The 16,658-nt window shown below is 44.1% G+C and overlaps 1 protein-coding gene and 1 long non-coding RNA gene across 2 annotated transcripts; one reads left to right on the forward strand and one right to left on the reverse strand.

The window, feature by feature from the left end:
• Nucleotides 1-946: 946 nt before the first annotated feature.
• LOC136533472 (uncharacterized) lies at nucleotides 947-2,735 on the reverse strand. Its single transcript, XR_010778493.1, has 4 exons — nucleotides 2,530-2,735; nucleotides 1,408-1,471; nucleotides 1,226-1,307; nucleotides 947-1,114 (listed from the first exon to the last, which is right to left on the reverse strand). It is a non-coding gene; the product is annotated as an uncharacterized lncRNA (long non-coding RNA).
• A 325-nt stretch (nucleotides 2,736-3,060) lies between these two features.
• Nucleotides 3,061-16,349, forward strand: LOC136533469 (uncharacterized). Its single transcript, XM_066526014.1, has 17 exons — nucleotides 3,061-3,264; nucleotides 7,736-8,095; nucleotides 9,169-9,241; nucleotides 9,383-9,444; nucleotides 9,539-9,574; nucleotides 9,626-9,698; nucleotides 9,840-9,901; nucleotides 9,983-10,373; nucleotides 10,466-10,549; nucleotides 10,647-10,923; nucleotides 11,125-11,549; nucleotides 11,636-11,689; nucleotides 11,797-12,002; nucleotides 12,074-12,587; nucleotides 12,906-13,697; nucleotides 13,801-15,152; nucleotides 16,041-16,349. Exons 1-17 carry the CDS (start codon nucleotides 3,061-3,063, stop codon nucleotides 16,347-16,349), a joined length of 5,274 nt encoding a protein of 1,757 aa, XP_066382111.1.
• Nucleotides 16,350-16,658: the final 309 nt, after the last annotated feature.

Consider the following 16,658-nt stretch of genomic DNA (forward strand, 5'->3'; position numbering starts at 1 on the left):
CTTTGCCGAGGGCCCTTTATCGGGCACTCGGCAAAGCCTTTGCCGAGGGCCAGGACGGCCCTTGGCAAAGAAAAGAAGCCGTCACGCGCCGGCGCCGTTGGCGGTTTCTTTGCCGAGGGCCGACCCTCGGCAAAGAAATGGTTTTTTTTCAATTTTTTTTGCCGAGGGCCGGCCCTCGGCAAATAAATTTTTTTTTTAAAAACCTTTGCCGAGGGCCTCCTCCCTGGCCCTCGGCAAAGAAATTTTCAGGATTTTTCCCAAAAAAATCTTTGCCGAGGGCTATTGCCAGGGCCCTCGGCAAAGGTTTATTTTTTTAAAAAAATTGTTTGCTGAGGGCCGGCCCTCGGCAAAGAAATAGTTTTTTTTTATTTTTTTTTTAAAAAAAACCTTTGCCGAGGGCCTGCTCCCTGGCCCTCGGCAAAGAAATTTTCAGGATTTTTCCCAAAAAACTCTTTGCCGAGGGCTATTGCTAGGGCCCTCGGCAAAGGACCCTTCTTTGCCGAGGGCCTTGGTCATTGCCCTCGGCAAAGAGGCAGAAATTTAATTTTTTTTGTTTTTTGCATTCCAACGACACAAGCATTTCATATATATACATATATATATCACACAGAACCCATTTTCTCACAATATATCACAACCATAATTGTGAACCACAAATCACAATATATTACAACGACAAGTCACATGTTCATCATCATTCACATGTTTATTACGACAAGTTCATGGAATCCAAGCACAAGTCAGAACCATAAACCACAAATATTACAATAAAGTACATTTGGTGATGTAGTCAGTTGTCGCATCCTCCTTGGAACGTAATGCAGTATGACACTTTAAAGAAATAGTTAGGACTTCACAGCAATCATTTTCCAACACAAACTTGCTTCAAGTTCCCATAAAAGTACCAACATATTGAAGAACTAAACACAAGCACAAACAGGGTTGCTTATGGTAAACTGACATGGACAAGTTTCATCTGCCACTTCATTTTGTTTGTTACATAGATGTGAAGTTTCTTGAACTGTGGATTTGAATGGCAAAACAAACATTGTTTAGAATACGGTGTTGCGCTTTGACATGGTTCTTGTCAGCTGGGCAGCTACACCAAAATCACCTGTTTTGCCATTGTTGTGGTGACACAGCATGCCCACAGAGTCAGGACATGCAGAAATATGAGTGCTAAGAAATGTAAACTAAAATTTTTAAAGAAAACAAATGCGCTTACCCAACTTCACCTCGCCTTGCTCAGTTAGAAGAATGTTACCACCCTTATGAAATTGAAAAATCGAGTGCAGGTAAGCAAGGCCCTGGAGAAGAAAATAAGCACGCAAAAGTTCAATATCCAAAAACATTCAGTTGCCCCACAAGGCAACAAATACTTCAAATATGATGCAACTATGTTAGAACCTTTAGTGCTTCTCTACATATATAAGCTATTTGGGATTCATCAAGAGGGTCCTCTCTGCTAACTCTACAATAAAATACAAAATAAGATGAAAATTATAAAAAATATAAAACGAACAACCAGAATATCATAAAGACTCAAGGAACAAAACCCTGCAAAGAAAGCTGAGAGTGCAGGTGTGGATTTCATCTCTGAAACATGAGACAAACAGTTGCTTTCTGACGCTAAGATACTACAGAAAGATTATCTGTTGGTCTATCTGTTGGTGTAGGGCAGTAATAAAATGCATTGACGTCAATATCTCTCCAAAAATTAATATGACATTGGTTGAAAGAATATCAACAAGATCTTGAACTGTAGAGCATATGGAGAACTAATTTTTTTTCCAACACCAACAAGATGATTCCAGGGATATTTAATTTGGATCAGGTATGGACACATGCATTTCCCTCGTCCCTAAACATTAGCCTACTTATCCAGCTATGGATTTAGTTGTTAAATCAGATAAAAACAACTACCAAGGCATTGTGAGGAGAAAACTAAAGCAACATAATCCATGCAAATGAAGTATGAAGGCGAGGCCGTCATTGCAAATATGAGGAAAAAAACTACCAGTGTGATGCTATGTTTCACTGTGAAAACAAACAATTTTAAACACGTTGATTTTATTGTCACATATTAGCCAGGATTTTGTCCCTTCCATGTTGATTCTAAATGTCATCTAATCAATCGTACATGGGGTGTATCAGTTGGGTATGCAGAGGAGCAATCTAGAGCTAACATCAAAAGCCTGATATCAAACATTCATTTTTTTATTACATCTATATCTATATGATCATAATTTCGTGACCACATTGCTAGCAGAATTGCATTTCCAATTACGAGGCAATCACATCTCTGGGGCGCAACAATAACAAGATCATGTAGTTATCCAAAAAAAAACAAGATCATGTGATCTACTTGCTACAAGCATAAAGCAGCTGAATTCAATTCCTCCACCAGCATTCATCATTCATCCAATCGTTTAGGCCTACTTACTGATCAACATGGTGCAATAACTTCTGGCACAAAGGGGTCAGACAGTAGAAGCAACGGAGTAAAGAGTAAAGAGGCGTCCGCATTACCATGGCCTCGAGGTGGCCGTCGAAGCTCTCGATCTGCGCTCAGACGAACGAGAGCGCCTCGTAAGCGGCGATGAAGGCGCCACAGTTCTCCATCGCCACCTCCTACATCTGCCACCGCACCCGCTCCGCGTCGACCCTCAGAAGTTCTGTCTCCTATAATCTCCCACCAAACCAACGAAGCCGGAATCACCATCGACACCAATCAGAGGTCACGAAGCAAGTGTAGGCGTACTACCTTGTGGAGGCGCTCGATGGAGAAGGAGAGGATCTCGCAGACGTAGGGCTAGTAGGCGGCGCCAGGAAGCGGGCGCCCCATGTCGGCAGGGGTGTCCGAGGAGGAGCTCGAATCCGGCGTGTGGCGATGCCTCGTGTCGAGGAGGTCCATGGCGAGCGGTGCGAGATCACGCTCCTTCCTTCTCCTCCACACCTTCCTGCAGCAAGAGGCCATCCAAGAAGCCGGCATGCAAGCCCACGGCGGTGGCACCCACCCCTTTGGCAGTTCATGCGTTGAGGCTGCGGCGGAGGCACCCCATGGTCTCCATCTGCGGTGGGGGTGGTTGGTGGGCGGGGCGCGCGGGGCGGCCGGGCGGGCTGCGGCGGGCCGCGCGGGGCGGCCGGGTGCGCGGGGTGGCTGGGCACGCTGCGGCGGGCCGCGGGGCGGTGGCGGGGCGAGCAGAGGCGGCCGGGCTGGCGGGGCGGCATATGGATTTGGGCCAGGCCGCTGGCCGATTTAGGGTTGGGCCCTTTGCCGAGGGCCCATATCCAGGGCCCTCGGCAAAGATTTTTTATTTTTTTTAAATTTTCTTTGCCGAGGGCCATTGGCCACGCCCTCGGCAAAGATCCTCTTTGCCGAGGTCCAGGCTAGGCCCTCGGCAAAGATTTTTTTTGGTTTTTTGAACCCAGTATTTTTGTGGTGCTGTAATACATTATTGAAAACTCAATTTTAAAATTTGGGCCAATTTTGACTTTTTTTTTATATATTTCCCTAATTTATTTCTTTTCATTGATTTTTTTTTTTGAATATTTCAAATTTGAACTGCAGTTGGATGGAATAATGCAATTTAGTGATTCAAAAAATATTATTCATGGTATTTGGTGTATGTTGAGTCCCTATACACGAACTCGCATCAAATTTCGGGCATCTTCTTCACGTAACATGACGAGGAACTTGTTGGAAAACTGTTTTTAAATTATATAAAATCCATAGGAAGTCCGAAAATCACGAAACTTGTCGAGGTGTCATGTTATCGCATGTGTAGGCTGTGGTAAAAAATTGAGAAGGTTTTGAGCCAATTGTGACGTCGGATGCATAAAACCCAGACATCTCCATATGTGATCACATGTGGAGATGTCTGGGTTTCAGGCATCAGACGTTGCGACTCGCTCGAAAACTTCTCAATTTTTTACCACAGCCTACACATGCGATAACATGACATCTCGCCAAGTTTCATGATTTTCGGACTTCGTATGGATTTTATATAATTTTAAAAAACTTTTTCGGCAAGTCGGTCGTCATGTTACGCGAAGATGCGCGAAATTTGATGCGAGTTCGTGGATAGGGACTCAACATGCACCAATTAACATGAATAACATTTTTCAAAACACTACATTGCAATATTCCATGCACCTGCAGTTCAAATTTGACATATTCGAAAAAAATCAAAGAATCGAAATAAATTAAGGAAATATACAAAAAAAGTCAAAATTGGCCCAAATTTTAAAATTGAGTTCAAAACAATGTATTGTAGCACCACAAAAAAACTGGGCTAAAAAACAAAAAAAAATCTTTGCCGAGGGCCTAACCTGGCCCTCGGCAAAGGGCTTCTTTGCCGAGGGCCTCGCCTCGGGCCCTCGGCAAAGACGATTTATAAAAAAAAATTTGGCCGAAAAACTGGTTCCAAAAAAAATCTTTGCCGAGGGCCTAGTTTAGGGCCCTCGGCAAAGACTTTTAAAAAAAATTGTCGAAAAACTGGTTTCACAGAAAAAAAACCTTTGCCGAGGGCCTAACGGGTGGCCCTCGGCAAAGCTTGACGGGAATGGCCGCCGTGACCCAACGGGCCTAATTTGCCGAGGGCATCTTTGCTGAGGACCGCGGCCCTCGGCAAAGATTTGATTTACCGTGGGCCTGTCTTTGCCGAGGGCCGGACCCTCGGCAAAGGCCTCTTTGCCGAGGGCTCCTGTGGCTGGCCCTCGGCAAAGCCTCAGGCCCTCAGCAAAGCACGCGTTTCCAGTAGTGCGTGCCATCTCATTATACTACATAGCAGATTCAGTATCTACAGGCACTTGGCAGGTGGATGGTCTCTGCGGCTAGTAGCTAGTCGTTGGCTCGGCTAGTCGTTTGTACTTTCTGTGGACAATAAAGAGTAATGCGATGCAAAATATAGGAAATCCTGATGAGGACACGACTGTAACGCCTAAATATTTTTTTCGATCTTTCACGGTACTAGACTACCAAAATAACCCTTTTCTGAACTTTGGGATGAATCAAATAACAAAGCCTTTACTTTGTTAGACACGACAAGAAATAAATCCGAATATTCTAGTGTCGCTAGTTCAATTCAGAATAGCAGCTAACGACCTGTACTGTGTATTTATTGGCCAGCCGCCAAGACAAAACACCAATTTTATATGCCCGATAAAGATCTCCACAGCCAAAATAAGTATCACAGCACAGATAAAAAAAAAAAAATTCTTCCGAGAGAACCTACAAGCAATCGATGGTAGCTGGTTATGGGGAATTGGAACAGACCTGCTAGAAGTGGCCGCAACTTGTTGGTCTTTGTGGCTACGTCCAAATGATAAAAAAAATGTTAATTCTCCTGTGCAGCTGGGGGCCACTGGATTATTTACCGGCTCTGTACTTGAGTTATTCTCCAGTAGGTTCCTTCGCAGGATTCGGTCATAGCGGCATGGAAACAATTGGACCGCGTGGTAAAGAAATTTTTTACCTAGGCACATCGGTGGTGGTCTGGTCTACGGATTGATAGTCACTAGGTTGGCTGTATTTGTTGAGAAAATAACTTCTTATAGGCCATGTGCTTTAATGCACAGGTCGGAAGTGATCTCGAGATGGTTGTATCAACTCGATGTAATTATTTTGAGTTAATAAAATGCTTCATCTATGAAAAAAAATCTCCAAAGTCACGACCAAATAGCAATGAGCAACGTACAATTGCATGTCACTAAGGATGAAAACGGACGGAAATATCCCGAACCGAAACCACATCGTTTTCTTGTCCGACTTTACCGTTTTCGCTTTCGCATTTCAGATGTTTCGTATTTCAAATGTAAAAGTAGAAAACGGTTTAGACATTTTTCGACCATTTTCTACTTTTCTACTTTTAATTTGAAATATTCCGAATTGAAAATTCGGTTTAAACCGAATTTGGCCAACTGCATAGGTCATACAGCCCAATTACAGGTTGTTCACCACGCAGCTGCGTTCTTTCTACTGGTGGCCAGCTGCCCTCTCTTATAGACGGCGCCTAGCCTCATCTCTCTTCACCTCACGAGATAGTGCTAAATGTCAGGAAACCAGCAACATCTACACGAAAGCCCACCAGGGCCATAGCCCATCAAGCTCATCGGTTTAACCCCCACCCGCAAAGTCAATCATTTGATAGTTTTTTGCATCAGCCGAATAAATCTTTGTTACTCAAAAGAAAAATCTGAATAAATCTTTAAAATAAAATACTACACCTATTCTAAAAAGATTAATAAAATCATTCTGACTCAGTTCGAGTTCATGTTTCTATAATATGCACTTGTTAATTATTATATGCACTTGAACTTGATCATGTATGCACTTAGTCATGCACTTGGTCTACGGGTCGGTATTCCGTATTGAGTTTTCGTATATCGACCGTGTTCGACATAAATCCCGTCGAATTGGTTCGTTTTCGAAATTCCCGATAATTCGTAAGTTCGCGTTCGTTTTCGTGTCCGGTTTTACCGTTTTCGCTTTCATTTTCATATTTTAAATGTAAAAGTAGAAAACAATTTAGGAGTTTTTCGACCGTTTTCATCCTTACATGTCACGATCTAACACCGAGAAATTCCTCGCCAAGCAATAAATCAACACGTGTTGAAGGGTGGTAATTTTTAGATAATAGTTTTTCATTAATCCGGCCTCTATATCCATGAAGGATATACTGAGTCCAAAGGATACAAGATCATTTAGACTCACACCTGAACAAGGACGAGAACACACAACCAAAGAAAGAAAAAACTGCGACCTCGGCAGTCCCTACTTCCCGGCATCTTCTCCTGAAATGGCCAGGCTCGGCAAGTGAAAGTCATCAAGTCGGCGCCGCACCTAGTGTGCCATTGCTGCGAACCTCCACTGGTGCCATCTTCATCCGCTTGCTGACACCACGTGTCGTTGGTAAGCCCACCTTCATCCGTCGTCGTCCAGTCAGAAGTAGCCGATTAGACACGATACGTTTCCGCATCACCGGATTCCAAGGCCTCCACTACCCATAGGGCAACCGCCGTCATTGGAATGGCCATCGCCTCTAGCGAGTTTTCTGTCGCTGCCACCGAGGATAACCTCTTCCGCCCAAACTTCCAGCCATCTGCCACCCCTAGGGCAGCCGCTGCTAATGAGATCCACCTCCACTTGATCCACCTCCTTCAAGCGGCCGCTGGCCCTAGGGTTGCCACGCCATCGAGGAGGTTGACCGAAGCGGTGGTGACGAGCATGACGAAGAAGTGGTCCGCCCAGCCACCGCCGCCACCATGGGGGCACAGATCCAGCAGCCCCTATCCCCCCACCGGCCGATCATGCACGGGCACCGCGACTTCGGCGGCAGCCTCGGCCGCCGCTAGGCCTAGCCGGCAAACGCGCATGGGGCACGCGTGGGTGTCCTGACCGGGTCATCGCCGGATCCGCAACCTGCACCATTGAATCGCTCCTCGAAGAAGATGGAAGGCTCACCAGTCGTGGAGGTGGCCCATCATCTTCGGGCAGTGGTCCCGGCCACCCGGCCGCCAACTGGCCTAGCCGATGTGCGTGCGCGGGGGCGCGGGGGCCTGACCGGGCCGTCGTCGGATCCGCTAGATCCGATGATACCCAACCTGTGCCATCGAACCCGGAGGCGAGGAGGAGCAGCAACGAGAGGACCAGCACATGGTGGAGGAAGGCTCGCCCATCACGGAGGCAGCCCATCGCCTTCTGGCCATAGCCCCAGCTCCTGCCTCCGCCTAGGGAGCTCCCACCTCCGCCTGCCCGCACGCCTCGGATCGAGATGGACTAGCCGTCGAGTGGATCTGGTCCCTGACAGGCGGCGGCCTTGATGGCCATGGTGGCCGGGTGGAGGCTGCGACGTGGCCCGTGCTTGCCTACGCGCGTCAAGCGGCCACGGCGGCCGGGCAGGGCCCGCGTGCCCCCACGCATCGGGGCGCCTCGTTTCCTAATCACATACCGACACACATCCCCAGATCCGGCGGCGACCCCTCCACTCCCGGATCCAGCGGCGTCCCGGCGGCCGACCCTCCCCTCTCCAAGATCCGGCAGGTGGCGTGCGGGCTGTGTGGTGGCTTGGTGGCGGGCGGCGTCCGGCGTGGGGTTTGGTGGCGTGGTGGCCGTGGTGGGCTTGGTGGCGTGGGTGGTGTGGCGGCGTCCGGCATGGGGCAACGGGCGTGGCTGCGTGGTGGCCGTGGTGGGCGGCGGCCGTTGGCTATTTGTTTTTTTATTTCTTGCGAAAAATATTTGCTGAGTGTTTTTTGGGCACTCGGTAACGTCTTTGCCAAGTGCCCGACGAAAAACACTCGGCAAAGTGAGTTTGCCAATGCATTTTTTGCTGAGTGCCCTTTACCGAGTGATACACTCGGCAAAGGGTTTGCCGAGTGTATTCGTGACTTTGCCGTGTGCCCAAAGCCCGCGTTCCCGGTAGTGACTGCATGCAAAATGGAGGCCGCGTACATATATAATGTCTTCTATCTTTACAAATATCACACTATAAAAGAGCGAATCTTTCGTTATCTCTCAGTATTAGCCGTTGGATCCGTCCTTCGTCGCATCCGGGCCTTCCATCCAACAGGTAAGATGTAAGATAGTGTCCGAATCATCTTCCGTGGTTGAGTCTCCAACCTGTCTACGTTCCTTTTTGTCCGAGTCATCTTCCGTGGTTGAGACTCCAACCTGTCTACGTTTATGTTTTTTTCTCTTTCCTTTTCCTATCTTGTGCACCTTCGTAACCCATTTTCTAAACATCGTCCGTGGTCAAGTCTCCAACATGTCTTATGTTTTTTCTCTTTCCTTTTCCTATCTTGTGCACCTTCATAATACGATCCTGACTAATACGACCCTGTTACACTATATTTTTTCTATTTGGCTAGGCTTCTTACAATACATCTTGTGCACGTTTACTTCCTAGATGCATTGCCGCGAACCTGTCTACCACCTGAAGGCAATTCCGTGCTTGCCTGGAGGCATTGCCGTGGTCGAACGGCCAAGGGCGGCGCAGACTCTGAGCATCGCAGATTTGGAGGAGCAGCTGCGCATATGAGAGGCATCAACTCTTTCCCTTCTTGCAATCACACTCCAAATTTGTGCAAAGCACCACCTGGTCCATGGATTTGTTAAAGGTTAGTCAAAACATGTAAAGTCTGATTTCACAAGTATTTTTGGTGGTGCAGAAACAATCAGCTTCTATGGATGTAAATCTAGGAACCATTGATCACAAGAAAGAGGAACAACGTGCACGGAATCGTGAGTACCAGCGACGATATCGAGAGAGAAAAAGAGCCAAAGCATATAGTGAAAATACGAGAGAACAAGATTGCAATATTCCAGCTAAAAAATGCAAACTTGATATGCAAGTTGGAGAGCAAAAATTTCCTAATTTTTCAGAACCTGCAGCTTCCGTCCAGATGAATCGTGATGAGAACAATTTCCTTAACATAGATGACAAGGTTAGTCAGTACCCCTGACCCCTCTTTCTATCACTAAATACAAAATCACTTTTGTAATTGACATTTGTCTTAATTATGTAGCTCATGTCCATAGATGCAAAGCACCACCTGGTCCATGGATTTGTTAAAGGTTAGTCAAAACATGTAAAGTCTGATTTCACAAGTATTTTTGGTGGTGCAGAAACAATCAGCTTCTATGGATGTAAATCTAGGAACCATTGATCACAAGAAAGAGGAACAACGTGCACGGAATCGTGAGTACCAGCGACGATATCGAGAGAGAAAAAGAGCCAAAGCATATAGTGAAAATACGAGAGAACAAGATTGCAATATTCCGGCTAAAAAATGCAAACTTGATATGCAAGTTGGAGAGCAAAAATTTCCTAATTTTTCAGAACCTGCAGCTTCCGTCCAGATGAATCGTGATGAGAACAATTTCCTTAACATAGATGACAAGGTTAGTCAGGACCCCTGACCCCTCTTTCTATCACTAAATACAAAATCACTTTTGTAATTGACATTTGTCTTAATTATGTAGCTCATGTCCATAGATGCAAATCAAAAGGAGTGCGGACAGATATTGAACAGCGTTACTACTTTGGGGACCATTGACAAGAAGAAAGATGAACTACGCGCAAGAAATCGTGAGTACCAGCGACAATATCGAGAAAGAAGAAAAAACAAAGTATGTATTGGTGATCAAAATCTTGCCCCTGGCAACAATCCAGTTACCAAAGAGAAAAAACACGACAATCAAGTGTCGCGGATCAGAAGGCGTACCTTGGTAGGGTTGGGTGTGGAACAATCTTGCCAAAACTCTATCCCGGTGGAGCATTGTGTAAATACTTGTGTTCCATTCAAGAAAACTGATAAAGAGCCATATAACTCGGGTATTTTTGAACCTGAGAATCCAATACATGGGATAGAGGGTAAGTTTAAAATTTTATCAAATTAAATTTGATAAATGGAAAAATTACATATTTAAAATTTACTAATTTTATCTCTAATTTTTTTCGAGTAGAAAATGATTTAGATTGTCTCGATCCAACTGAAGGTGATCATGACATATACGAGGACGATGAGGCAAGGGTTTTCAATGACAAAGGTGAGTGCTTACATTCAGTTAATTTTATTAGTGTGCTAACAATAGTAAGTGTCCTAACAAGAGTGGAATTTAATACATCCTTCATGATCGTACACAGATTTTCAATATGAGTGCTATATGGAATCTGAATCAGTGGCAAAGAAACCCGATCGTTATGACTTTGTATATAACAATCTTCCTAAAGATCATTTTGTGTTAAGAAAGGTGCCCAATTGTGCATTCTGTCATGCTAAAAGGTTCCCTGGTGAAGGTCCTGCATTCTGTTGCAGAAAGGGACTTGTCAATATATTTATACCAGAAGTGCATGATGAACTTCAACAATTGTTCACCAATCAAACGGATGCTGATGCAAAGTATTTTAGAAATCACATAAGGTACTTCAATTCACACTTCTCATTCACCAGTTTTGGTGTCTCAGTTGATCGCCGACTGGCCACTGCTAGAGGAACTGGTATATATACATTCAAAGCTCATGGTCAAATATATCACAAGCTAGATCCACTCATACCTGGTGGTCAAGGTCCACGACATATGCAGCTATATTTTTATGACACAGACAATTCTATATCTCATAGGATTAAGAGGTCTCCACATCTTGATGCTCAGTTGATCATAAAAATACTGAACATCCTAGAGAACAATCCTTATGTGCAAACGTTCAGGAGTCTAGGCACCCTGCCTAACCTGCAAGCCTACACAATTGCTCTCAATACGAAGATATCTGTTGATCAAAGGAGATTCAATGCGCCTACAATGGGACAAGTGGCTGCGATATGGATGGATGGAAATGATCCCCAACACAGATTTGAGAGGAGCATAATAATATATGGCCACGAGAACCATCCCCATTATATCAGGGCTTATCATGGCTGCTATGATCCTTTGGCCTATCCTTTATTTTATCCAAACGGTGAAACTGGTTGGGAGGATAAAATGATACTGTACCAAGATCAGCCTGTTTCAAAGCCGAGGAGAAAATATACAAAACGTAAAAAACAAGGTTTGTCTTTTATAGCGTGATATATATTTTTTATTCCTCTATATGTAAATGCAAAATGTTTTATTTATACAACAATATTTTTTTAGTGGACGATGATAACGATGCTGATGATGGAAACAATGAGGATATTGAAATTCGAGGTTTGACTTTTTAAAAAAAAAACAAAGTTTTTTATATAAACAAATAAGTCCCTTAATGGAACACTGGTTACCAAACTAAATAAAAGTAAACATGCTTCTGTCAACAGATAAAGAATCTCGACGTTACGTGAGCGCCAGAGAATACTTATGTTTTAGGCTACAAATTCGTGAAGGGGAATTTAACATCTTCTTTTGGGGTGGCCGTCTTTTCCAACAATGGGCCGTGGACATGTACGTGAAAGTTGAGTCAATGCGTTTAGACTGGTACTCCAAACCGGAGCATCAAGATCTAATCCGTGCTGATCTTTACCAGGTGAGGTCAATTAAAAGTTACATTTCACATTCTTATCAAATTGTGATCTATTGACATTTCTTTAACCCTAGGGTCTAATCGACACACTTGCTGCTGGAGAGGCCCGTGCTTCAGAAGCAGGAAAAAGAATTGTCTTATCCAAAGATTTCCATGGAAGTGATAGAGATGTTCATGCGAGATTTATGGATGCAATGACTTTAGTTACCAGATTTGGAAAGCCTGATTTTTTTATAACAATGACATGCAACCCTTATTGGAATGAAATAATGGAAGAGTTATTGCCTGGACAGACCGCTCAAGATCGTCCTGATGTGGTGACAAGAGTTTACAGAGCCAGATTACTAAACTTGCATGACGATTTGATTAAAAAGGGAGTCCTTGGAAAGGTTGCAGCATATGCTCATGTGACGGAGTTTCAGAAGAGAGGCCTACCACATGAACACTTCCTTTTGATTATGGAACCAAATACTAAGTTGAGGAGTCCAGATGACTATGATAAGTTTATATCAGCGGAGCTACCTGACCCAGTTAAATATCCAGTGTTACATAAGTTGGTTTGCAAGCATATGATGCATGGTCCTTGTGGTACGTTGAACCGAAACTGTCCGTGCATGGTAGATGGAGAATGTCGCTTTCGGTATCCTCGTTAGTTTTGTGATACCACCCAGCAAGGAAAAGACTCATATCCGATTTATAGGAGAAGGGATAATGGTCAAAGTGTAAAAGTAAGGGGTGAAAAATTTTTAGATAACAGATGGGTTGTTCCATATAACCCAATGCTCTTGATGAAGTATAACTGCCATATTAATGTTGAAGTTTGCTGCAGTATTCAATCTATTAAGTACTTGTATAAGTACATATATAAAGGTCATGATTGTGTATCTGTTAGTGTTGATCCTTCAGATACTCATGCACAAAAAATTGATGAGATTAAGCAATACAGAAATGCAAGATGCATAACTGCTATAGAGGCGATGTACAAGCTGTATGGATTTCCTTTGTATTCTATGTCACCACCTGTACTACAGATGCAAGTGCACCTACCAGGTATGCATATGGTGTCATTCAAATCTAGAGATGATCTAAATGATGTTGTCAAGAGAGAAAGGTCAAAGAGGTCAATGCTTACAGAGTATTTCGTAACAAACATGGACAATCCTAGAGCTCGAAAATATTTATACAGGGAGTTCCCAGAATACTTCATTTGGAACAAGTCTCATAAACACTGGGAGCCTAGAAAAAAACGCATACAGATTGGCAGACTTGTGTATGCGCACCCTGCTGAAGGTGAAAGATACTACCTACGGGTGCTCTTAAACCATGTGAGGGGTGCAACCTCATTTGAGGATCTTAGAACTTGGCATGGTGCTACATATCCTACGTTTAGACAGGCTTGTGAGGTCATGGGCTTTGTGGAAACCGATGAAACACTAGATGCATGCTTATCTGAATCTGCAGTATTCCAAATGCCTTGTGCTCTTAGGAGGTTATTTGCAACTATTATGGTTTTTTGTGAGTGCGCCAATGTTCGTAGTCTCTGGGACAAGCATTTTGAATCAATGGCTGAGGACTACCGTCGATCCCATGGGAAGTCTAGCTTGGTTGAGCAAAAGGTTCTTAGAGACATATCGAATCATCTTGCTTCAATGGGCAGAGATATTAGAAACTATGGCCTTCCAGAACTGGAGGAATTAGGTGAAGTATTTGACTTTGATTAATGGTATTATTTATATATACTTTATTCTATGGCTCCTTCATGCTCATATTACTTACTCTTTTTTTTCTTTAAATTTGATAGATGATTTATCAAGAGACTATTATAGAGAGTTTACTGAGGAGATGAAGGTTGGTTTTGACAAAGATCATTTAAAACTTATTGATACACTAAATGTACAGCAACGGGCTGCTTTCGATGAGATACTAGATCATGTGCTCAACAAACGAAGCTGTGTATTCTTTGTTGATGGTCCTGGAGGCACCGGAAAGACATATCTTTATAAGGCTTTGTTGGCTAAGGTTCGATCATTGAATCTTATTGCCATTGCTACTGCGACGTCTGGTATAGCAGCGTCTATTATGCCCGGTGGCCGCACTGCTCACTCGCGATTCAAGGTTCCTATCAAGCTAGATGCTAATTCCATGTGTAACTTTACAAAACAAAGTGGGACTGCTATGTTGCTTAGAGAGGCATCTTTGATAATATGGGATGAAGTTGCTATGACAAAGAGGCAAGCAATAGAAACACTTGATAGAACATTTCAGGATATAATGGGTTGCGATCAACCTTTTGGGGGTAAGGTCATGTTGTTTGGAGGTGACTTTAGGCAGGTTCTTCCTGTTGTGCCACGAGGTACACGAGCCCAAATCACAGATGCTACTTTGCTCAAATCATATTTAGGGGAAAATGTTCGAAGGATTCGGCTTACTCAAAATATGCGAGCTCGAAATGACAAATGGTTCTCAGAATACCTATTAAGAATTGGAAATGGCACGGAAGAAACATATGATGATGGATATGTTCAGCTGCCTGATGACATTCTGATTGGATGCAACGATGAAGATTTCACAGAGAATTCCGTAAAAAATAAAAAGATAAGTTCAGAAGATGCTTCCATTAACATTCTTATCGATCGAGTGTTTCCAAATCTACAAGCGAATTGCAAATCTACAGAATATATGCGCGAGCGTGCGATTCTTTCTACGAGGAATGAGTACGTCGATGCAGTAAATGCATTAATGATTGACAGATTTCCTGGAGAAGAAAAGGTGTACTACAGTTTTGACTCGGTCGATGATGATTCAAGAAATAATTATCCTATTGATTTCCTTAACACCATTACTCCAAATGGGTTGCCTCCACATGAGCTCAAGGTTAAAAAGAATTGCCCTGTTATCTTGCTACGCAACCTAGATCCTCACAATGGGCTTTGCAATGGGACACGGCTGATAATCAGAGGATTTCAAAACAACTCAATCGACGCTGAAATTGTTAATGGGCAGTTTGAAGGAACTAGAGTGTTCATACCAAGGATTCCTATGTCACCTTCTGAGGACCTTTCATTGCCATTCAAATTTAAGAGGAAGCAATTTCCAATCAGATTGAGTTTCGCGATGACAATAAATAAAGCCCAAGGTCAAACCATACCTAATGTAGGTATTTACCTACCTGAGCCAGTATTCTCTCATGGCCAACTCTATGTAGCATTATCAAGGGGTGTTTCACGAAAAAGTACATGGGTGTTGACAAAAACAAACAAAGCTATTGATCCAACAGGAAAGAGGACAAAAAATATTGTATATAGAGATATTCTGGAGTTATGACAGATATATATACCCGAGCGATGACAACAATAAAATCCATCTCTATGATTTATAAGATGTACATGAGGTGAATGTATTTAATCTATCGCACGACATGAATACTCTATATGTTTAGCTAACAAGTTATCCCCAAAACAGATATCGATAAAAAATTTCTAGAGTGCAATAATTATGATGGAAATTTTAGAAAAGGAATTTCCCACACCTGTCAGGATAGGGATGGCGCGTGCCCTACAGGATCGCAGGCCAAGAAATGGCCGTCAGCGCAGGGCCATGCGCATCCGCAGGCGTGAGGACGCCACGACCACGCTTCCACTCGGCTCTCCTTGAGACGCCTCTGCCTTGCTGACACCCGCCGCTCGACCCTGTTCTGTACAGCCTTTTTGAAAAGGAATGTTCCAAATACAGAATCCATCAGATTGTTGCAACAAGTGTCCAGCCAGTTTCTGGGGTCGCCCAGTATCTTTAACACTTTTTTAACACACAGCAAAACAATCAATGTTTGCTTATATATGCCCTTAATGCCTTAAAAAATTTCAGGATTTTTGTAATTAGATTATAAGATTTCCCGAAACTGTAAACAATAACTGATGCATATGAGTATAAATCATAAGCACTAAATTTTAGAAGTGCATCCTCCAGCTGTAACTATGCAATCGGAGAAGGGACTATCATCAGATTGGCTCGATTGCAAGTTATGAGATGACGAATTGGCAGGCAAATTACCTGGAGGAGGGACGCACAGCTCTCAGCATGTTCGACCTTGTCGAAGTGGCGGCTCAACCAGGTCCAGTCCTAGGCGGAGGGCCACGAGGCGAGGAGGCGGTGGTGCAGAAGCAGCAGCCGGTGTCGCGAGGAGGCGGCGATACAGAAGCAGCAGCTGGCGGCACGGCGGGCGGCAGTGGCCGACGGCGGGCGCGCTGCGGGCGGCGGTGGTCGACCGCGGGCGCGCGGCGGGCGGCGGTGGCCGACGGCGGGCGCGCGCAGGCAGCAACCCAAGCACCAAGGTTCACTGAGGGGATATGATGCGGCCATTTCTTCTTTTTTTTTTAATCTCGAATGCGGCCATTTCAACTGTGGACAAGAGGATACGACATACGAGAGAAGAGAGAAAGAGTTACGATTCACAAGCTGGCTTGCTGTTTTGGGCCTTGTGTCATGGGCCTTTGCTTTAGAAAGACACGTAACAGGTTTAGACTCTGCTAAAAAAACGTACAAAGTTTACACTCTATTTGTATTTCCTTCTAGACGCACCGTACACGAACCGGACTCGTGTATGCCGAAACGAACACAGACGTGCGCCCAAGCGTATATAAAATCACCGAATCTGCCTGA

The sequence above is a fragment of the Miscanthus floridulus genome, unplaced genomic scaffold (assembly GCF_019320115.1).
Source record: "Miscanthus floridulus cultivar M001 unplaced genomic scaffold, ASM1932011v1 fs_894_1_2, whole genome shotgun sequence".
In the NCBI taxonomy this organism is placed as follows: Eukaryota; Viridiplantae; Streptophyta; class Magnoliopsida; order Poales; family Poaceae; genus Miscanthus; species Miscanthus floridulus.